At 29.1% G+C, this 25,566-nt stretch overlaps 1 protein-coding gene across 2 annotated transcripts in view; it reads left to right on the top strand.

Moving 5' to 3' along the window:
- LOC111034414 (inactive rhomboid protein 1) overlaps window positions 1–22,059 on the top strand; it is a 67,377-nt gene extending 45,318 nt beyond the window's left edge. The window contains exons 4-19 of one of the 2 annotated variants that reach the window (XM_022315640.1): window positions 3,049–3,921; window positions 13,639–13,743; window positions 13,812–14,153; window positions 15,014–15,185; window positions 15,274–15,396; window positions 15,476–15,589; window positions 15,656–15,939; window positions 16,019–16,202; window positions 16,280–16,354; window positions 16,431–16,592; window positions 18,487–18,570; window positions 18,955–19,043; window positions 19,114–19,390; window positions 19,473–19,573; window positions 20,440–20,593; window positions 20,722–22,059. In XM_022315640.1, the coding sequence (XP_022171332.1) occupies window positions 3,049–3,921; window positions 13,639–13,743; window positions 13,812–14,153; window positions 15,014–15,185; window positions 15,274–15,396; window positions 15,476–15,589; window positions 15,656–15,939; window positions 16,019–16,202; window positions 16,280–16,354; window positions 16,431–16,592; window positions 18,487–18,570; window positions 18,955–19,043; window positions 19,114–19,390; window positions 19,473–19,573; window positions 20,440–20,593; window positions 20,722–21,156 (3,574 nt within the window). In that variant the 3' untranslated portion in view covers window positions 21,157–22,059. The remainder of the gene's footprint in view (window positions 1–3,048; window positions 3,922–13,638; window positions 13,744–13,811; window positions 14,154–15,013; window positions 15,186–15,273; window positions 15,397–15,475; window positions 15,590–15,655; window positions 15,940–16,018; window positions 16,203–16,279; window positions 16,355–16,430; window positions 16,593–18,486; window positions 18,571–18,954; window positions 19,044–19,113; window positions 19,391–19,472; window positions 19,574–20,439; window positions 20,594–20,721) is intronic. The other variant, XM_022315641.1, reaches the window with a different exon arrangement.
- The last annotated feature ends 3,507 nt before the right edge of the window (window positions 22,060–25,566 follow it).

The raw sequence follows: 25,566 nt of genomic DNA, 5'->3' as shown, positions 1-25,566 counted from the left end.
TTAACTCTTACTTCTCAGTATAAATGCACCACTGAATAATACATCTGTATACAGCATATTATAACATATACGATGTCCAAACTCTAAACGTTGGCACACAATGAAGCCTTCTGAAGCAAACATCATAATATTATTATTAAATATTTCCTTTTATAAATTACCTAATCCCCTCCGTGTATGATCCCGTCATACATTTATGAAAAACTTATATGTTTACGTATTAAATTCATTTAAAATTGATGGAAAATATTTTTTAATGCGTGTTCAGTTGACAAGAGCTATTAAAAAAAATAAAATTGTAATCATACGAGCAAATTAATTTTTTATTTTGTTTGTACTGCTAAAGCTGTAGCTTAAACGAGTAAGGCGTGCGGGTGTATTATTTTAATACCTCAAAACTAAAATGTATTATAATTATAATAAAATGTAAATTCAAAAAGTTTAATTTAAATATGCGTATAATAAATGTTTCTGTCCTGAGGGGGTCAAACCCAAGACCCCCGCATAAATACGCCACTGAACGTTTATATTATACGTGTACGTAATATAGTTTCCAGCTAAACCACTGCGCAGTGTAAGGTATATATCGCTACTATACCTTCACAGTTTATGTGTATATATTATACTCAACCGGCAGCATAATTTAAGACAGTATGACAGAGTATTGATTATATAAGTATCGTATACGGTATACCTAACCCAAACTTACCTTCAAGCTCGCGTATATAATGTGTTTGTGTGTGTCTGTGTGATACTCTATACAAAAGGTTTGTATAAAAATTCAACAAAAGCTTATAAACGGTATACGCATACATATTATATTTTTTTTTTTTTTTGGCCAGTAAAAAAACAAGAAAAATAATTTTTCTCCGGCATGTTTTTTTCCCCTAGTTGGCCAAATTCCTCAAAGCTTTTATGAAAATAAACACGCGTTTATATACGTACGTCCTGCACGCAAATTATATGTACGAGGGCGTTATATCTTACCGAACCAACATTTATTTTCTGGTTTAACCGATTTTTCTCTAAAACTTTTTAAACATTACAATATACGATTTATTTCGCTATGGTGATGTGGGCATGTGACTATTATAAATAGCCGAATCGGTATATATTTTCTTATATTCGTGGTTTTCGGGAGAAGTGAAACGGGGTGTTGGTCGAGTGATTTTAAATCTACGAGACACAGTGCAGTAAACACTCGATATTATAATAAACAATGATACACTGATACTTAACACTGATACCTAACTATAGCAGACACCACGGGAGAATTAAAATGTGTCCACTAATAAAGGCTGTCCGATATCAGGAGGGTTATTTTTTTAATAATAAAAGTAGCAACATATTTATATAAATATGTGTTTTATTTTTTATCTGATTGAATTAAAATTGTAATAAATATTATCATCAATAAATACAAATAATGTATAGATATGTAGTTACACAAATGTACCTATATACCTGCGTTTTCCGACATTCAATCATTGTGATATAGGTACATTTCTTTGGGTGTCTATTAATTATAAAATTTCGATTTTTACAATGAAATTTAAACGTTTTTTTAAAATTGTTTTTCGATTTACATTGTGTACCTACTGAGCTAGTGCCTACTGTAGCAAAAGTCAATGATAAATTGTATCATAAAATAAACATGTACCTACCTAGAAATAACTTAGTAGGATAATCGCATTTCATCTAATTTTTACGAGGACAAAACAAAATAAATCCGAAAATAAGAAAAGAATCCGTCATTCAGCAATTATTATTTATATCTCTCACGTATATAAATGACGGTAAATTTAGAAGTGAATATTTCTAAATCGAGATTTTGCTGTAATAATGCACGAGTGCTACGGAACACACACATTTTTTCATTTTTCCAGTACACCTTTGTACTTAATATATTTTCGGTAAAATACCAGGGGCGCCCCATACCACACACACACACACACTATCGATTGTCGAAACGGTATATATTATTATAATAATGACGAAAAAACACGTGATCCCGTGCAAAACGATAGTGAATACAAAATGCCTGCGTGGTGTGTTATAGATCGTGAGCAAAATATCGACTTCGACGGCAATAACACAAAACACGATAATTATTAGACCTACCATGTTCTTAAACATTTGTATAAACGCGGCTATGGATATTAGTTATACTTATGTATCTTGGTAATCTCTAAGTTATAGCCGTGTATCTATATTATGCAATATATGGCTTTATAATACAAATGCGATGTGATTCAAGGCACTCTTTGCGCTACTTTATTTAAAGATTATAATGCGAAATTATATGCAATTTTTAACCAGGTTTTTACTATCATATAATCATAAACCTTTCGTAAACCGTAATATGCATATAAAATAATGCGGGCATTTGGACTAGGTAGTTAGGACTAAAATAGTTACTCTTAGGCATTTTGATATGCCCATAAAAACACCAAAATATGTAGTATCTATAAATAGCACTTAATTGTATGGTCTAAAAAGTAAAAATTGAAAAATGTACAAAATAAGTAATATTTAAAAACAGAACATAAGCTACATTTTTTTTAAACATGCATCTATGGACTATATTTACTTATCAATTTCATATTTTAATTAATTTCTTTGTATTGATAGAATACCTATCGGTTATCACGAAAACAACGAAATTCACTTATACAGGGCGATTCACTAACCCTGCCGATTCTAAAAAGTATACATTTTCAATAATTTAAATTGTAGTTTTAAACATTTTTAATTAGTGAGTAAGAAAAATATTCAACAAAATGAGTTTGATTCCTTCATAATATAATATTATGAGAAATAAGAATATACTTGAAAAACACTAACAAAATTCTAAAATAGCTGAAACCGCTGAATATGTGACAATAAACAACAACAAAATGTCTTATACCATTACATATGAAACAAATATAATTTAATTCGAGATTTTCTAAGATTTACCAAAAAAAAAAAGTACCCAAATACTAGAACTTTTCAGCACCGCTGTATAATAAATAATAATCATCATTAATATAATACGTCTTGTCGCAGATACCATATACCGGCCGAGAGGTTTGTTCCGATTGTTTCTCCTGACGATGGTTACGACGGCCACTACGACCGGTGTGACGACGCGGCGTACAGCTCCCGGAAAGAAGCGGCCGCGCTGTACTCGAGGGCGTCGGCGATCGTGGACGCGATGCCTTCTTCTGCGGCCGCGCTGTCCAGGGCGTACGCGACAGCCACCCTGAGACCGTCGAACCGCTGCTGTACGGGCCCGCTGTACAGTGGCGGTGGTAGCGGTGGCGTGGGAAGCAGCGGCAACGGCGGTGGGTGTGGTTACCAGTACGGCACCGTCGGTCGATCGCGGTCTCCCAGGGACCTATCGCCTTCCGGACTGGTCAGGCAGCAAGCCACCCACTTGTCTTCCACAGGGTCGCCGCCAAAAGGTCCCACGAACAACAACAACGGTGGCAACAACATCAACAACAACAGCGCGTGCCTGGTCCAGTATGACTCGCACTCGGCCACGCTTCCACGGTGTAGTAGCGCCAACGTTGTCTGTGCCGGACAAAACAGTTACGATGAACCAGCGGCCACCAATTACGGTGGCTCTCACGCGGCCACGCGCCGCATATCTTCGTCGTGCATCAGGGAAAGCTCGGCGCTGGCATGCTGTTCGACGGCCGCTTATTCCGGCCACGCCGCATTGTCCGGCGTCAAGAGCGCGGCGGCCGCGACGTCAACGGCTGCGACAACGGCCACGTCCACCCCGTCGGCCGTCGCCGCAGCAGTAGCAGCAGCGGCGGCGGCAACTTCCACACCATCCACTGCCACCCAATCTTCCGCGAGCGGAAGTTGCGGCGGAAACAACAACAACAACAACGCACACTGTCCCCCGGCTCAACCCAACAACGCTTCTTGGTGAGTAAATAATATTATGATTATATAAGAATATGTTTATTGTATAGGTTTCCTATGTGGTTTCCCAGAGGCGGAAAAGTTATTGACCGAAATTAACTTGATTTAATAAGTCAACGTTTAGCTACAAAGCATAAGTTATTTGTTAATACCTAGTTCATTATATTAAAGTTGATAAGCGATAACAAACAGTATATTCTTTAACTCTAAAAGTTCAAAAATAATATGGAGACAAATATTAAACTTACACGATATTAAAAAGAAGTAAGTTATTTTTTGTTTCAATATTACTATCGAATTCACTCACAATATATGTATAGTGTCCCGAATCCCGAGAAAATTTCCCCATTGCGATATCTCTTGAGATACTAAATATATCATAAACCTGTTTTTCACTACACTCGCAGAGACAATAAGGACTACTACATTTATTTTATTTTATTTTTTGGTAAAAAAGTTAAAAAAATTATTTTTTTATTTTTGAAACAATTGAAGATATACGTTTCGTAGTTTATTTTGAAAATGTTGAGCCTTCAACATTTTAATTTCATTAATTTCATGACTTTTAATCATTTTTTAGTTTATTGGTAAAACTGCAAAAAACCCGGTTTTTGTCGGTCGGCGAGTCCCCCTCTACGGCCAATGGGTATATCCTCATGGGACATCCTGTATATCATACATAAATTTATAACTTTCAATATTTAATAATAATAATAATTTTATAATACAAACAAATTGAATCACAGGAAAATCTCTCACGCCTCATTGATACTAGTATGTCGAATTTTGATAATTTCTCATCATCTAAAAAATGGAAACTTTTTTCAGATTAGATTAAGGCCCAAATTATTATTTTAATTTAAAATAACAAATATTGTGCATTATTAAAATTCATATTTTTGCTTCTATAGTTATAATTTTAAAAATCGAGCTTTGATCCAACCAGCAAAATGTTTCCTTTTTTTGAATAAAAAAAAAATTAACGAATTCCAACTATTCTACAGGGCTTGAGGCTTTTCTGTAACATTTGTTTTTGTGCGAGCTCCAACTCCCTTAAGGAACATCAGTTTATTTATTTGTATTTATAATTTTATAACAAATATATTTAGACTAAAGAGTAACACTATGATGAATTAAAAAAGTAATAGCCTAATGCATTAGTTTCCAACTACGGTTATAAATTATATAGTTACACATATTATTTGTTATTATGCAATAATTTATAAGCAAAATTTAAACTTTTCTATTATTTTTTATGTTAGCTAGCAAAATATATGTTGTGAAAACTGATTTTTTACTAGTTAGGTTATTAAGTTAATTAGAAAAATAACTGACTAGGTAGTTACCACCACCTTTGTGGCTTCTTGTAGCCGGTAATCGGTATGTTTTGCTGTTGAGACTCATTAGTCGTATAAATTATATGGTGAAAGGGAAGAGGGACGGAGAGAATGAAGCCGTTGTTTTCAAAAATTGATGACCAACAAATTAAAATCTTTTAAAACATTTTTTACACTTTATAAACTATAAAGTTAATTCACATAATGTAGTGAACCATCACTAACACTTCTCAGAATCAGTTTTTTATCGTAACTCTGTTTGTCATTGCCTTCAAACGTACTGAATAAAAATTTAAAAATAAATTAATAAACGTAGGTATTAATGGTATTATACATAAATAATATCAGTTATCAGTATTGACTATTGCGCATAGTTGAAATTATATTTCTGAAATTCATTCCTCATAATTTATGTGAGGTGACGAGTATAGCCAATATGAGTACATGACTGTGCGGAAAATAAACAGCATCTTACGCATTTTTGATAACCTATGAGATGCAATACTGTCCATAAGTATTTTTTTTATGCCCATATGTCTCAGTATTGAGTTGTTTCATCAATTAATGTTAAATAGCTGAAGGGAAAATATTATGGAATTGGTATCTAGTATGTGATTTTATAATTCCGTTCTCCGTAACATCCTTCATCCTCTTGCCCAAAACTTCGTAATCTATGTAATCTTTGTATGGCTAACTTAAGCCATGTAATCCTTTAGAAAAGTACCAACTATTTTTTTTATTTTCACTCCAAAAAGTACTTACTTTCAGCATTTATAATATTAAATTTTTAAATTTTTTGTGTTGGGCCTTTTAGCTGATATATTATAACAGTATTATTTATTAACTATTATCAATCCTACTTCATGTGTTTTTTACACATTTTATATAAGAGAACAATGTCAACACTCAACAAAGGGTTTAGTTCAAACCCTTAAGAACTCATGATGGGGGGACAGGGTGTAAACAATCTTCGGATATTTTTTAATTTTTATAAGAAAATCGTCATTATTGTTTTTACCTCGGTAATAAGTATTTGCAACAACATTCTTATAATTGGGTATTGAAATTAATATATGATTAAACAGTCTAATCCGAAAAGTATTATTCATCATTTAATAAAAAACCAACCCAATAATCGACTGAATGTCTAGAATTGCACGCAGATACATTTTTGGTTTTTTATAAGTGGATACGTCTTGTGAATTCACTATTATACTCCTTTATATTCCATAGGGAAATAATGTATAGTCGTATAATATCTTATACATTCAATAGTAATAATAGTTAATAAAGTTTTATCGCTTTAAAAATTAAAACATTTTTTAAATTTTAAATTTTACCATGGCAACTTTTTCTCCACGCGACTATAAGTGTAATAATATACGTCACGCAAACCCTGCAAACCTATGATTTTATTTATGGTCGTGGCATAATATTATAATTCCGGGTCTATGATTACGACCACGGAACAAAATATTTAATTAAAACCATTACGTGTTGTATCAACGAACTCGAATTTTTGTAAACATCACTCATGTACTGTATACTTATACTAAATAGTATAATACATAATATAATATAGATAATGATTATTTTCTATTGTCTCGCATAGTATAAAGAGCCTGTGTGATACATCAACTCCTGACTATGACAACGACTTTATCTCTCGTAAATCACACAAAAGACACTGATGTCTTCGAAATATTACCTTATATACTCTATTAGCAATAACGAGTTGGTTTTTCTATAGTGTTGGACTAAAGCTCGGTTTTATATACAGCTATTGGTATTAGATCTTGATGGTTGAAATTTGATACGGACATGTATTCAGTCGTAATTGTATATCCACTCCTTCAGACTATATACAACATGAACTGAACAAACGAATTTAGACTTTCGCAGCAGTAATTATATTTGTCAATGTAAACAAAAAAAAAATGAAACTTTAACTTTACGAAATATTAAATATCAGCTATTTATTTTTCTTCTATAAGTTATAATAATATTTCATAATGTGTTGATCAAGACTTTATTATGACCGTTAAGTATGAATGTGACTGTAATAGAAAGCTATTAGCTATATATTATAAGCCAAGTAGACATTTCCATTTTGTAAACTATTTTTAAGAACATTTTCATTGGGGCTTTGGGAGTTAAATTAAATTACTAAACACAGCTGTGCACAGTTTTATTATTATTTCTGATAGAAACTTTATATCATTTATTAGTATAATATGGTCTAATATTGAATCCTACTATCCTGTATCGGGCTGTATATTATTCACTTATATTTTACTTTTTTGTTTTTGATTATTTAACTTTAAGGGTTTTTTTTAATGTTGTACCTACTTAATGGTTTAATACCAATAGCGTATTTGGTAGCCAATGCGCAGGTCATAAATCTAAATAAATAAAGAGGTTATATAGTTTTATAAACAAAACAAATCAAAATAATTGCATTTGTAATATCCAATTATGAAAATGGAAAAAGATTCGTCAAACATGTCAGGTAAATTCCAATATTGTTAAGATTATAATAAATTGATCGTTTGATCATTATTACGTTCACCAAAAATATTATGATTATTATTTACTACAGTTACAAATGTATATAAATACTCGAATTCAACTCCCTTATCCTACTTTACCATTAAACACATTTTTACTTTTTAATAAAACGATTTATTTTAATTCGATTTAATAATAGCATTTGAAACTATTTATAACGTAAAGAAAAGCCATATTAGTATCGAATACCTATTTAGGATATAACTGTAAATTATAGGTACATTCTGCAAAATACATGGTGTTTCACTATGAAATTTTAATTTAAATCAAAGTAATTTGGTCCATAATTTAGCCATTTAGTTTGTACAAAAATGATATTAAAATCCCATAATCATTATCTTACTAGAATTCTAAAAGTAATACATTTATTAAAATAAGTATATTCGAAGACAATTCAAAGAAATTTCGTAGTATATTTTGTTTGAAAAAAATCATATAATTTAATTGTAATCTATTTAAATGTTTAATTTTTAACGCTTAAAATAACGACACCGACTTTTCATAGTACTTGTCCGGACATAAAAAGATGTTGCATTCTGTCTATGGAAAAATCTTATTGGTAAGAAGGTTTTTTAGAAACTTAATGGTAAACTCAACTCATAAATGTATGAATTAATTGTGAAGGTAAAACGAAATATTGTAATACAATTGCCAATTTGTATGAATTTTATTAGAAGCTAAATGGGGAATTCATGCATACTTGTGTTAAACCCTAAAATACATGGTAGCTACATTTATCATATATGTTTATACAGAACTGTAGTTGCCTACTATTGTTGCTAGTACTATTTTTGTTTATTTTAAATAATATTGTGGAGTAGAGCTTTTAAATGATTTTTTCATCAAAACCTTTATGCCAGAAATGTTATAAATACCTTTTATACGTAGATCACTTAACGATTTCCCCAAAGGTTATTTTTTTTATTATACATATTCACCAATCATACCTAGCCAAAATGAACTTTTAAAAAATTAATTTTTATCAAAGTTATCCATCATAATAATAATTAACGTACAGCTTTAGTTGATTATTTCTGTGATAAATTGATTCGTTTTTTTATTACATAAAAGTTATAATTCACTAGAGTATAATTCAACCATTTCACCCTGTTCATAAGTTCTCAGGTCGTAGTTTGAGAAATTGGATAGGTACCTAATATAACTTTTAGCAATAATAAAATAAATTATACATAATATGTGTAATGTGTATATACTATAGCATTTATAGCTTAATTTTTAAAATGTTATGTAAGCTAATATATGTAGGTCAACTCAGGATTTTATTCGTAGTTTTTCCATATGGTAATGCATATGGTAACATAATATCACGAAGCTATATAGAACCTACATGGTTCATTTTGTCATGTTAATATTTTTTTTTAAATGTGTTCAATAGTTAGACACACATACGTTTGAATGAGCACCGACGACACGTTCATAAAGCTACTGCAGTTTTTGTAGCTTTACCGTGGTCGTTAAAATTAAATTTACAGTGTATGTAATTCGTTTTTGTATAAGTTTATAATAATATACATATGCGCAATGGCCTATCAGATGTATTGTAAATTGCCAATTGTCGTCGAAATAAGAAAATATTATTTCTAACAACAATTTAATTCAATTTACTACTAGTTTTACAGTATGTAGTACACTCTGTGTTACATAAGTTACATATGTTATACCCATATATAATATATATATATATTACAATAGTGTACACTATATAGTATATATATATATATAATGTACCTACACTACATATTATATATATATATATGTGTATATGATGTAATTGTATTGACGATTTTGGAAATCCTGAAGCGTATTGATAATGTGTTTAAATATACCGACTACTGGTTTATATTAGGTATTTCGAAAATATATCGGTATGAAAACCACGTACTATTATACACTATATCTCCGAGTAGGTACTTATTATTACTGATTCGCGTTGATTCACAATACAAACGCCAACACAGCCACAAACACACATACGCGCACACACACACACACATATAATATAATACATTCGTTGTATTGTTGTGCAATCATTATTTTTTGTTTTCAACCCATAAATGCCACTTAACTCAATGCAAATGCTCATTACCTGTATTAATATTATTGTTATTGGGCTTGTATTATTTGCTGCTATTGTTTTGCGTATTCGCGTGTAGAGTTTGGTAAACTATAAATGCCAGCAAATGGTGTAATTATTATAATTATTGTTAGGTGCCTTATAGTAATTTCCCACTATATTCCACTTCCCGCTATACCCAAAGTATCTACATTATTATTATATTATGTTTTTAAGTATTTGTTTCTTATTTATCTTCTTAGACGATCCACTTAAAAGAAATTTTTTATAAATCATTAAAATATTATCATCAAACATTCATATTTGTTGATATATTCATACACGATACACTGTATAGCCATATAGGTATATTATAGTCTAATTAGTTTTTACAATAAAATGTATATAGTACTATACCTATTACCTACTGTTAATACAAGGAAATATATTTATTTATTATTTTTTATCAATTTTACCAATAACCTCCGATTTGTGAATAATTGCTTTGTTTGTCATTGTACTTATATTCACTAAATGATTATATTTTTCATTATGGTTACAACTTACAATAGACAACTTTTATTTATTATTTTTTAAAGTTAGATAGGTATAGACAAAGATTAGGTAGGTCACTTTAAGTAGGTACTTTTTATCCATAAATTTGTACACTATATTGTCTCATTTGAACACTATATATCACAAATGAGACAATATACGTTCAAAAGTCAATCCGAAAAGCAGAGTACGGTTTGTTGATATTCAGATAAGTGAGCTGGCTTCGTAGATATAAAAGCGTTTCAAAGACTGACACAATATTGACACCAGCACAAAATATTTTTAACAGACTATAAATTAATCAAACGTATAAATAAACTCTTCTGTTTTAAAAAAAAAATCATCTTTGTATAATAAATATATTTACCATCGAATTTTCAAAAGTGTCGAGTGATAAAAAAACAAACCTCGACCGGCTATTTCATATCTGCCTCGGTCGAGCAGTGGACCCGGCAGTGGTATGATTAGTTGTTCTAGAGGGGCTGATATAATTTTTCTCTGCCGAAATCCGTATGGATTTAATATACAACGCCCAACCAGCTATAGCGCCGTCGCGCGCGTAAAAGCTGCCCACCAGTCATATCCCCTCCATTTTGGACACTTTTTAAATGCTATAACTATACAGTATAGTACGACTCACTATATATAATACAATAGGTGTTACATTTCCATTCTTGTATAATGTATACTTACTGTATTTTTAAAAACATTGAAATAATAACAATGGTAGTCAACGAGTAGGTAGGTATATCTAAATATATATTATATTTTAAATTGTTAGTAAACAATACACTGCACAGTTACACAGCTTTTTTTACGTCCAACGATTTTTAAATGGATAATACACCTACATAGGTACGCAATAATATTATATAAACCAGCTGTAGGGGTTGCGAACCCATGTCACCCAAGCCAAAGATGGCATAATGTTGGCCAAATTTTAACGCCACTCGACAATATTTTTATTTCATTATTCAATCTTGCATAGTTGCATTTAGTGGAACAAATTATTAATAAACTCAATACTCGTACATACAGTTGTGAATGTTATGTTTATTTTTCACATTTTTTGCATCAAAACAGGGGAGTAATGATTTGATAGATGAAGCTAAATCTGCTGCTTGTGTTTCATTCAAGTTTATAAATCTAACAAACTACAATCTTTACACACAAAAATGTTAGTGGAATTTTTTAAAATCCTATCACCGGATCAAAAAAAAATAGAAGTATTTTGTTTGTTAAAAATTGGCAAACAAAAGAACAACAATTTAATTTCAAATTTTGTTTGTCCAAAATGTCGATACTTAAATTCAGTAGGTACCTATTTACTTAAATTATTCCAATATACCTACATATGTTGGACCCCCTTCCCTCATGAAAAATGTCTGGTTACAGCCCAGTGTTCGGTAATTGTATGCAAAATTAGTTAGGTAGTAGGTACCTCATGCCCTCATCTGAATTCTAAATAATAATGTGTTACGACATCTTACTTTCATTTTAAAATATATGACCATGTTCACGGAATTTATGGCGTACTACAACGCTTCCAAGCGGCACACGAGTCAGTTCGTACTTTCGTAGACCGTAGTCCATAATAATATTATAGGTAGGTCGTAGGTAACAGCATCCGTGTAAGATGTACGACCATCTGTTTACCTGTCTTAAAGAATCTAGGTCAAGTAATCGAGTTGTCAAATTTATCCGTTATCACTTTACCAGAAATTAAATTAACATTTTTGTACGACAGTTGATAGTAATAATTTGATCGAATGACTCATTTTTTTTGTTTAAAAATTGTTTGCAACAACCGGATACCGTCTTATCAATAAGTACCTACTGCCAAGTGCCAGTGCACGTTTTCGACTCGGCCTCGTAACATAGTCGTATCGACTATCAGTATTCAGTCGTATCTCGTATACCGAATGGTAATAAATATAATTATAATATAATTTCAATACTTCATAACAATAAATGTCATATTAAAGTATAGGCATTATGTGTTATCCTTATAATATAATACCGTCTCCGTGTGTCGATAAAAAAAGCCACAGTTGTTTTCAACTGAAGCATTCTGCGCGCGAGCTAAGTTTTTTTTCAAATTGATTACAATTATACTTATTAAAAAGATAAATTAAGTATAATAAAGTATAATTTTGTTTAACTAATTTGGTGTAAAATATTAAATAATGACCTAATAATAAAATTACATAGAAGAAAACGTTGATCATGGCTAAGACATGTGACGTAAAGATATTTGTGAAGACCAGTGTCAACGTGCCGTGTTAAAAAAAAATCGAAAACCACTGATCTAGAAAGTAATGTAGCAAAATTCCACCACTCGAAAACATTAATGACATCTATCAGGTTATTATCAAACACTGTTTATATTAGCTATTAAGGTACCTACCTAACTACTAACAAATTTAGCAAGAAGAATATTTTAGAGATCATTTCATATCTTTTTTTGTAAAATATCTACTACGGGAAAATTACTATAGTATAAATGTATAATTGTATAAGCATAAAGATTTATAATATATTATGCATTTATTTACCTTTAAAGGTACTGATATAATATATTATGATCATTGATCGTAAAATATCAGAAAATTGGGTTACAATGCAGGTTCGTCGACAATATTATAAGGTACTCAGATAACTGAATAATGTATTATTATTTACTATTATAATAATTATTAAAAATAAGAATATTAAATATTAATAACTGATCTCAATAATATCCTTCTATTCGAGTATAACAATTGGTAACTTAGACGATTTTCTGGGGTGAGCTGATTAATAATTTCGTTTTTGAATAATTATTATTTATTAAGATTTAAAGTAATGGGTATCTCCATATCAGATAAAATAAATTACTATTTTTGTATTACCAAACCATATTGTTCTATGATATTATTGAAATAGGATCACTGATAAGACGTTGTAACTTTTAAAATATGATAATAAACGACGATAAGGTCTAAACTAAGACCGTGAGCTAAGAATAGATAATTCTTTAATGTTCGTGAACTCGTTTTTTATACTTTTTGTAACCACTCAAAAATTATTAAATTGTATTTACCATTAGATATATTTTCAAAATATTGTATTGATGGCTGTACAGGTTAGAAATTAAATTCAACTTTTCTAACCGATTTTATTTTTCATATTTTAATTTTCTTTTAGGAAACCTGGGTTTGCCAAAGGGTTGACAATTCAAGCTCAAACAAATTCAAGATCTCCACCACTGTCTATAACTTCAAGCCCTGGATCCATTCAATCATCTAGCAGGTATGTTTTATAATGCAATTTATTATTAGCTTAATAGGTGCACTGCGATTGAATAATTTTTTTTGTAGTTCAAGCAGTGGTGTCCATTCGGCCCCACCAAATATGGAATCCGCAGCTGAACCCAAATATGACCCTCCATTTAGGTCCATGTCGGCACCTGCGCCCAGTAATTCACAACCATCATCTTCATCTACTGAAGTGACAACTGATAATTCTGAGGAAACTGCTAGTACATGTACAGTACCTGCCAACAGCAGTGGTTCAGACCAGCCAAATAGTCCTCCATCAGAAACTGTTTATCAACCAAAGCACATACACCATCAATCATCTTTACCAATTTTATCTTCAAATATATTGAATAAACCTCGAACATTTCACAGGTCTACATCCAAGACAGAAGCTGTAAAAAAGTAAGTTTTGTTTTAGTATAAATTATACATAGTATATATTGAATACAAGTTATATTGAGTCTTGAGTACTTGAGGTATACTATATTTTGTACCTACTTAAATTTAATTATCAAGACTGCAATAATATGATACATTATCCCTCATTATGCTTATGTACAGGAAACTGATTTTTATGTATAGGTAATGAATAAAATGGGAACAAGTCTATACCAATAAAATGATGTAGTAAAAATGTAAAAATATGTAAAAACAACTAAGTATTATTATGCTTGTTATTTTTGATTTATACATTTGTGTATAAGTCATAAACCTCAAGATTTCTTTTTTTTAATTCCTTAATATTTTATGTTTTTAGTATACAATTTTTTAATAGTTTAGTTTCATACAGTTTTTATCCACCAGCATCTTCGACTAAAAGGTGGATGTTAAACATTAAATATGCCCAAAAAATACTGTTAGCCATCGCTTATCATTTTATTAATAGGTAAAGTAGTTAAAGAACTAAAGTGCAGATTTCTGTACAAAATGTTATGAAGTGCAAAAGGTTTTTAATATTGAATTCATACAAATATAATGGTTAAAATAAAAATATTTTTTATAGATTCTTAAACATAATAGTATTATTTTTTTGAATTTATAACTAGAATTTAGCATATTTTTTGGAGGATCTAATTAATATTGTAAGACTTCTTACCCCCAATTGGGCAAATTTGTTTAATATTTCAAGGTAACATGAGCTTAAAGGTGATCATTGGAAAATGGTTTGAGAATATCTTATTCTAAGTCCTATATTTTTAATTGATTCAATAATAATGAAAAAAATTGTCTATCTAAAAAGTTTTTCATTTTATTTTATGTAGTTTCATTAAGAGAGAAACAGCTATGTTTTTTGGACTTGATGAAGAATTTGAAGAAACTGAAAAACTTAAATGGTTAGATAGAAGAAAACGTTTAGCTACTAGAAAATATGGGGAATTGAAAAATGAATACATTAATTCTGTAAATGAAATTCCTGTAACTCAAATTTCACAGGTATTTTAATTTGATTTACTTTAAAATATTTACCATCATATTGTCTTTGTAGTACATACTATTAATTAATAATAATAATTTTTTTTAGCCCGATGTTTTACAATCTAGTCGAGATATTGATGAAAGAGATAGTGCCGCTCGTGTTCAACCTTTAGGAAGGAAACCATCCGTTGCTAAATTAACATTAAGCGGATTATCTTTTGTTGTTTCGGTATCTACAATTAGAAGTTTAATTTATAAAATGTGTTTTGTGATGAATTTTACTATATGTATTTTGAATATGTTAACAGAAAACACTGAGTCGTAAAAAAAAAATAATAGCAACACCGAATGAATGGTCTCGAAGTTATCCCTCGTCTATCACATCTGATGCTCCAACAATTTTATCGCAAATGGCTGATGATGTAATTGTTGTGTATATATATTTACATTCATTGTAATATGTATTTATGAATTTATTTACATTTTAGGTGTTTTTTGATCGACTCTCCTCGGATAGCGGCGACCAAGGAATAGAACAAGAAGTCGTAGATTCTGGTGGAAATTATGAAAGTTCAATTAGACAACATTATAAAAAACCACATCAAAGTTTCAGAAGGTATTCTAGCTGGCAGAGAAATCCATCAAGAAGAGTTGAAGATGATCATATGCCAAACATTGGTATGGGTAGAATTTGGGGCAGAGTATTGGATAGAGCATTTGATAACTCTGATAGAAGGCAATATGGAATGGGTTTTATTGGAAGAGTATGCAGGTAATGATTAAAAAATTATTATTATTTGAACCCCCATTTACTTTTTTTGTTTATTAATTAATTAATTAAAACATTTTAGACGTTCTTTAAACAAAACAGTTGTAAACAGAAGAGATGTGAAGCAGCAACTTGATGATTTAGAAGATCACAGGCCATTTTTTACTTATTGGGTGACAGTAGTTCAAATTTTGGTGTTATTCTTATCAATATTTTCCTATGGTCTTGGACCTTTTGGTATTGATCTTAGTCACCAATCGGGTGCTGTAAGTAAATTATTTACAGATATTTTATGAAATACATAATGATTTATAATATATTTTATTGTGTAATATAATATTAGGTCATGGTCACTAGTTTATCTGTACAAATCATTGAATACATTGAACCTTCTAATTTTTGGATTGGACCACGAGCGGTAAGTAACATATTAATTTTATTCTATTGACATTTTCCTTTAATTATTTTCCATTTTATTTTTTTAACAATTTCAGGCGGATCTAATACATTTGGGCGCTAAATTTGCCCCTTGCATGCGAAAAGATAAAAACATAATGAAAGAAATTGAAAAATGGCGGGAAAAAGAAAGAGAAACTGCTTGTTGTATAAGAAATGATGACTCTGGGTGTATTCAAGCTTCAAAAGAACAATGCACAGTAAGATATAATTATTACATCTCTATAAATTAAATTAATTTAGGTATATTATCTTGTTTATTATACAATAATTAAGATCATATAATTTTAATTATTTATTAAAATTAATTGTTTTATAATAGATGGCTAATTATCATTTACTATTAATAGTTATATAATATCATTAAATATAATTATATAGAGATTGTGTCTACACATAATGTCTATGCTCATTCTAGAGATGAAATCGGAATGATCGACAGCACCTTTTATTACTGTTGCGTGTGTATTGCATAGACAAATCTTTGTAGAATCTATACTCAATAATGTATTATATTATTATAAACTATGAAGTGATGTATTATTAACTATGAGGTATATTATGTATTTTTTTCTGGAGGTTATTTTCAACATGATACTATAATAGGAACATTTAAATTATAAAAATATTAAATACCAATTTTGTGTACCTAAGCAATTTTTTTTTAAACTGTTTTTCTGAAGTAAAAATTTTTTTAATCTATAACATCTATTATTTTAGCATAACATAAATTACTGAATTTCATATTGAAAAAAACAATAACAATTTCAAATTGTAAACATTTTTATGCTAGACTTGCCTGAAAAAACTTTTTCCTTTTAAAAGTTTACTTTTTATTATAACACTAGAAAACAACAACATTATAAATTTTAAAAATTGAAATTACAGACTTTAATGAGAAAAACTATTTACTTTTATAAAAACATTTTATTTTTATAACCCATTGTTATTTTTTGTATGTATTCTCTTATTTTGTTTGTATTTTACACTCTTGTTGAATATAGACCAGAATAGTATTATACATATTATACTTTGAAAAATAATACCTGACAATATTCAAATTGAATTTAAAATTTTCATAATGAGTTTAAATTATAATTGGTAAAATCTATTTAAAAATAGGCTATCTCCTAATACACTGTTTTGTATACTACCTAACTAAACAATTAATATAAGTAAAATACTATAAAATCAATGCTATTATAGCTTATAATTAACTACTTTTTAGTTAGTTTAGTATCGTTACTTGTTTGTGCCTTGTGATATATTGTCGGTAATTACTTCGACTCAGGCGCCAGTAGCCAAGATTTTTTAAAGGGAGGAGGATGTTTTGATTTAATATTTAAATACAACTTGGGATGGAGGGCTGTTTTTACATCTAATTTTTTTTTAGATTATACAGTCTATGCAGGGCTACACACCTGTTCCGATTAGTCGTTTATAATTAACTTAATAAAATGCTTGTAAAAAAATTATAAAGCATATTTGAAACTGAAGAATCCATGGTTAAATTACACAGTTGTTAATAATAATTGTGTAAATGTTTTTAGTTTTTTAATCTATAAATGTATGTACCTACTTAATATTTTTATTTTATTTTTATTTTAATAATTATTTATTTAATATTTCATGTAAAATCGCTGAATTTAATATAATTTGTATTGTAGACCACATATTATACTTGTATTACTATTACCGTAGACATATTGGGAGACAGCCTATACACGTTACACATAATGGGTGGTTAAAGTGGGGGCTATCACCATTGTTTTCACATTTACCCTCCAACCAAGAATCTTAATTTTTTACTATATCTAAATGGTGTCAATTTCAATATAAACAATCTTAAAACTTTTAATTATATACTGCTTACATTTATACTTCAAATTTAAACTAAGTTTTTGTAAGTATGTATTTTTTTTATTCAGTGCAAAACTGCTGCAAAGTTTTAAATATTGATTTTAAGTTTATTTATTAGTCACTATTTAATATAAGTAATTCATTAGAGGTATCAGTAAATTTGATCACTATACAAACAATTAACCCAACAATTTGATAGTTTTATTCTTATCGAGTGTCTGTCTGTTTGTACTGTTTCTAATACCATCTCACAAACGTCTCACGGATTGGGGTGGCGGTAATGGTGGAGGAGGAGGAGATGGAGATAAACCACCTTCGGTAAGAATGTTGAAACAAACATAAATTGGTCAAATGCTATTGCTTGACTAGTTACAATGATAATTACTAAGAAAATAAAGCTTTTCAATGTTGTTTATTATTTTATTTTAATGCACTTGACATTTTATACTTTTTTGTATATGTTTGGTTATTATTTTAATAACTTTGATATTTAACTTTTAGTATTATTTAAGATTTGGTATCTAATAAAGTGTTATTTATTTATTTATTGTTTTGTTGTGATATATATATTTTTAGATGTACAGTTATCCTTCTATCTGTGTCTTTTTATGATAGTTTGAATGCATTTTTAGAACTAGATATATTTTTCAACCAATGTTATGAAATAACTATCATAACCATAATAACTATTTTACATTTTAGACATCAATTTCTAAGTGGAAAAAATGGTCAGAAGTTGAATCAGGACCTGGAGGAAGAATATCTGGTTCTGTTTGTGGCCTAGATCCAAAGTATGCAATTTACTCACTAGTCAATTATATATTATGTATAAACTATGATCTAATTACTTATTTTTGTTAGGTATTGTGAAGCACCTGCATCTATAGCACCGTTTGAATGGCCTGACGATATAACAAAGTGGCCGATTTGCCGTAAGATGAGCGGTAGAGGTAGTGCACGACATAGCAGTTGGGGTAGTCCATTGATTCAGAAACTGACTTCTGCTGAACACATGATTTGCGAAGTGATAGGGCACCCATGCTGTATTGGAATACATGGCACTTGTCGAATAACTACAAGAGAATATTGTGATTTTGTACATGGTTATTTTCATGATGATGCTTCATTATGCTCTCAAGTATGTTATATTGGTGACTGGAATACTACATCAAACATGTCATAATTACATACATTTTAATTAATTACATTTTTGTTTTTAGGTTTCATGCCTAAATGATGTGTGTGGTCTCATACCTTTCTTTTCCCCTGAAATTCCTGATCAATTTTACAGATTGTGGATATCACTTTTTATACACGCTGGGTAATTATTCAATAATTATATAAATTAAAGTAAATGTTTTATGTTCAAAATGTATAAAGTAACTACCTATATAGTTTCTGCTAAGGAAAAAGTATTGATGTATGTTTCTTTTGCCTTATATTTTTATTATCTACTTAGTAGAATTGGTATTTGGACGTTTCCCCCCTAAATCAAAAAATACTTTTTGTACACATAATCATCTATCCACTTTCATCATTCACTTTAAGGATTTATTACTTAATTTGATGGGTAATGATTGACAAACCAAAGTTATGTATTATTTAATTTTATTTAAAAATTAATTTAACCAATCTTATAATTATTTAATGAAAAATCTAGTAAACAGTGCCTTAATTTATTTATTTGTGTATTGTTTGATATTTTTATAAGTAAATTTTGTATTGGAAATAGTGTTATTACTACTTATTATTGAACTGTATTAATATATTAATATTTATTTATTTATTTATTTAATTATATTAATTTAATCATTTGTAAATTTGTTTTAAATTGCATATTATTGTTTAATATTTTTACTTTTAATTTTTTGTCCAGGATGGGAGTGGGAATTTTTCTATTTAAGGGGAAACGTCCAATGAATCAGGGAAGAAGGCACTGGGGTAAACGTCCTAGATTCAGAAAAAATGAATGAACATTTAAAGGACAATTAATAATTAAGACTTAAGTTATATTGAGTGTCTAAGTTCCAAATTTACTGTCTTAAAATGAAAGAATTTTACTTGAAAGTATATTAGTCAATATTATTTAAAATATGGTTTTTTTTTTTAAACTTTACAATATTATTATAAAAAAATATAAGTAGGTATACATGTCCTAATCAATTATTCAATTTTTAATTTTTCCAGTATTCTTCATTTAGCAACAACAATCGTGATACAGTATTTTTTGATGAGAGATCTAGAAAAACTAACTGGTTCTTTAAGAATAGCTTTAATCTATTTGGGTTCTGGAGTGGCAGGTAATCTTGGCAGTGCAATATTTGTGCCTTATAGAGCTGATGTAAGTAAATTATTATTATTATTCATTAACAAGTCATATCATATTTTAGATTATTAAAAGTTAATGTTTATTAGTATTGATTTATATTAAGAGTCTAATTAAAACTAAATTTGTTTAATTTATTTCAGGTGGGTCCAGCCGGCTCCCAATTCGGCCTTTTGGCGTGCCTTATAGTTGAAGTATTGAATTGTTGGCCTATGTTAAAGAGGCCCGAGCAGGCACTTTCAAAACTATTAGCTATCACATTCCTGCTGTTTCTGCTCGGGCTACTGCCTTGGGTGGACAACTTTGCACATCTATTTGGTTTCATTTTTGGATTCTTATTGTCTTATGCATTGTTGCCATTTGTTTCATTCGGACCATATGACCGTCAAAAGAAAATCTTCCTGATCTGGGTGTGCCTGTTATCTGCGTTGTTCCTGTTCTTGTTGTTGTTGTTACTGTTCTACCTGATACCAATGTATGATTGTGAAATGTGTAGCTATTTCAATTGTATACCCATAACTAAAGACTTTTGCGCCAATCAGAATATTAATTTTAAAAAAGATGATTATACGGTATGACAAATGTGGTGGCGACGGTGCAAGACCGCGCATACGTTAGTGACAACATTTGCGAATTGTTTTGTGACTTTAGCCACCTCCTGTAAAATGCTTGAGGTACTCGTTAATAATCATGCTCCCTTTTCAGTGGTAAAAAGGAAGAATAATAAACATGATAAAATTATTATAGTTTTTAAGAAATTTACCTACTCAGTTTCATGTTATTGTGCAAAGAAATCGTTTAAAAAAATCAAATTGTATTGTTTCTAATAAGTTATAATATTATTTACATTAATGATGTATGTTACATATTAGTATTGACTGAATTATTTTATTAGTATTTTATCGTTCAAGTGTGAGGGATAGCTTAAAAGTCAGTGATAAATTTTAATATTATGGTTTTCAATTTTAAGTATAAGCAAATTAATTAAAAATCTATTTGGTAAATTTAATGACTTATTGATTGAAAATTGTAATGTACTCACTTTTTAGCCAATATTCTAAATTGTTCCTTTTTAGATTACATGTCATTTAATAAAAATAAAAATAAATTTATTTATTATGGAATGATTATTCCTCTTTTGTGGTAATAACATTAAAAAAGTGATACTCATTTATTTTGCCCCGCCTCTGAGCCACCATACCACTGAGATTTTAGTAATTCGAAATTTTTTTATATATGATAAAGCTATCAAACATAAATAATAATATATAATTTACAATTAATAATAGCACATAACATTTAATAATTAATAATTTATCATAACATTTAACACAAAATAGGTAGCTAATCTATTTTCGAATGATCCTTTAATACTGTTATTTTAAGGGTACAATATCTTCCTTACTATGTGTTTTTGTTGTCAAAATTGATTACCAGTTTAAGTAATATAACGGTGAATTTATTCATTCATTTCATTATAATTCATTTGTATCAATATTTTATAATAATGTTATTAAAATGAATAGGCAAAATAATGGAGCCGTTCTTCTTTAAAAAAAATATTTGTGTGTATATCATTTATTTATATCCTGATCAATAAGGCATAAATATTCAGGTACGCACAGTTTTTTTTTTTGTCTTTTGAATCTCCCTTTTATTTTATTTTTTCAATTCAAGCACTGTACAATAGGTAGATATGCACCTATACATGCAATAGCAACAATACAAAATCATACCATGATAGATTAGGTACCTATAATATTTTAATAAAAACTAAAATACAATTCAAAATTTTAAGTTTCAATCATTTTCCTATAAATAGATTACGCACTGGTACTAGACTTACCTGTTTGTAATATATCGATCATAAATTTCGAATTTGTTGATTAAAGACTGCCGATGTGTGGTTGCTTGATGGCGGAGCCATACAATTACGTACCAAAAAAGTAATGCCTATAAAAGAAAATTTGTTATGGATGCATTAAAATTCTTAATAATATCTTGATTTGCAGAGTAAATTATTTTCTTATATTATATTTAATCCAATTTCTGAAAAAAAAAGGCAACTTTATTATTTATAAAATATTTAAATTTATGAACTCGTGATTACAAATGTTTAATACAGGAAATAACTGGAAAAATAAAATCATTTGAACTATCTAAATTTGTTTTTGTACGCTACATTTAATATTTGAGCCCAAGTACATAATGTGTAAATGTGTAATACAATAATTAAATATTCCGATAATTGGAGCATTACAGATCACACTAGTATTTATTTAACCATCTGAGAATAAATGTTGATGTGTTTAATTAGGTACTTATAGTCCAAAATATTTTAATTTTAATTTTAAAATATATCTACAATGTTATGTGCGCAATATAACTTAATCTAATTTTTCTAACATTTAAAAAGTTAAAATTCTTTTTTTATAATTTGTTTAGAAATATTGAAAAAAAATTTAAGAAAAACCATCAACATTGAAACACAGCTAAGATAGCTTAAAAGCGTATGTAGTACATATAATGTAAGTTCTATTAGTGTAATGTTTCAAAATTCAAATACAATGCGAAATAGGTGTGACCGTGTTCGTGTGCTAATAGGTATTCTATACTTTGTAACTTATAGGTATTATAATATTTGACCGCCTGTTGCATTAGTTATATCCAATACAGATAATTGTGCAGTAGGTACCGATCTACTATCTAGTATCTATATTCTGTTTAGCAATATTATTATCGTGGTAGGAGATAGGTACCTACTAACTTTAATGGCATTTGACCTATTCGAATATAAGAATACCTTATGAGAAATTGTACAGTTATCGTACTCGTGTCTAATAATAATGCAAACTGACCAAACTCATCGTAATTATTATTATAATAACTAGCAAAAACCAATATCTAAATAGTTATATTTTTCTGAATTTTCAGGGTAAAATCCTCTAAAAAATCTCAAGATTGCTTTCGGCGATCTGTTTATTTATTCTTTCATTTTTTTTTTGCCCAGCATTCTCTCCGTTACCTCGCTTGCCACCTCACAGATCTTTTATCAATTATATAGGCGTACTTTTCAATAATCATTTTTAATACATTGGTAGTAGCCAGTATCTATATACTCGTAAGTCGTAGACCACTGTCGTAGGATGACGAAACCATGATGATGATCAAGTATTGAGTGGTTTCCACAATATCATCGTCAACCGAAACCTTGTATTACAACAGTGCGTATTCATCCGAGAACGCTCGCACTCGCTTTATAATTTATTATAATATTATGCTTTTAATAATACACAACGTTACATAATGTTATTATAATATAATTAAGACTGTTTAATGTTAAAAAATTGTATAGTTTAGACTATATATTGTATAATTAATAATTATTATTTGAATCAAACGTCGAACTGAATTCGTACAAGGAGAAAATGTACTATTATTATTAGATAACACTATAAAATTATATTATTTTAAAATCATTGTATTAATAATAATATTAATTATCGTTTAATAATATTATCGAGGTCGCTGTGACGCGTAAGAGTATCCTCCGATAACGCATTTTATATCATTTCGTGCATTTGTTACGGACATAATGACCGTATAATATAATAATATAAACAGTCTTAAAGTAAATTTTTGAAACGCTCTCTATTTTATTATAGTTCTAAACGTTCGCATTTAAACATTTCAAACGGAAATCATACATTTTTATCCATAATATGTTAGTACTATTACTAAATACAAATACGTTTCACACAAATCAGTCGTTTTTCTGAAAGTACCTTCTATGCATGATAAAAATGATTACAAATATACTTACCTACTAATTTTAATCATTAATGTTTTAGGATATTTCATACAATTTTGACATCTGAACAAATCACGATATGTAGTATAATCAACGATTATTAAACATTTTTTTTTTCAAATGAACAGATTTCTGGATAGGTACTTACGTATAGGTTGTAGCACACATTAATAAAAGCTGTACACCATCTCGGCCATCGGTATTTAAGACACGAGAGTAAAATAAAGACGGCACGTGCACTCATCGCATAACTTTCACCAACTATATAGTGATATTCACTGTAGCAATAAGTCTGCACAATAAGTGTTGTATATTTTTCGAAATAGGCACCTCCCTAATTTTCGTACAAAACTCGGATTTTTCACTATCTCATAGGTACCTATAACTACTCATAAACACGTCAAGGTTGATTGAAAATATGATTTTATCGTTTTTGTTGTTATTGGTCGTTCCTATGTAGTGTATTCTCATAAAATATTGGCTCTCGGTGTTTATCTTCGAAAAATGTGCAACGATCGCATGTGTAGGCACGCAGAAAATATCATAAATACCTGTAAAGTTACGATCGCGGAATGACAATTAGACATTAATATTATTATCACTTAAAGGCTCGTAGGTTATATTCTCAAAATTCGCGCGTGTAAGTTGGGTGGTATGCTACTAATATTACTAATGTATGAATAACGAACGCAATAATAATTTTTGTTTTACCGTAGCATAATTTATATTATTATAAACGTATTTCTCGTTAAAGATTTGTCATTTTTTTTTTATCTATATAATATTATCACGGTTATTGTAATATCTCCCTGTAGCTGCTAGTCGGCAATACAATCGAACAAATTTTAAAAATTCACAATCGTATATAATTCAGTATGGCTACTTCGCGTTTGTCCGAACAGTAAATATCATAATATATCCAATATAAATTATGCATTTTAAAAAACAGGTACACTGCTGTTACTGTACCGTTCACTCGTCATATTAAATATATACCTATACTAATATTATGTATACCTACGTAAAAAAAAAAATAGACATTTGTAAAGTGATTTAACGATTTGTTTTGTTTTTAATAATTATATTGTAATATGTACTTATAAATTAATATTACATTCGACTATAAGATTATTTTCAATAAAAATTATATAATGCGTATATTATTATAATACATAGG

Source organism: Myzus persicae, unplaced genomic scaffold (genome assembly GCF_001856785.1).
Source record: "Myzus persicae strain clone G006 unplaced genomic scaffold, MPER_G0061.0, whole genome shotgun sequence".
In the NCBI taxonomy this organism is placed as follows: Eukaryota; Metazoa; Arthropoda; class Insecta; order Hemiptera; family Aphididae; genus Myzus; species Myzus persicae.
Note: the sequence above shows the minus strand (reverse complement) of the source record. Positions and strands in the feature narration are given on the sequence as shown.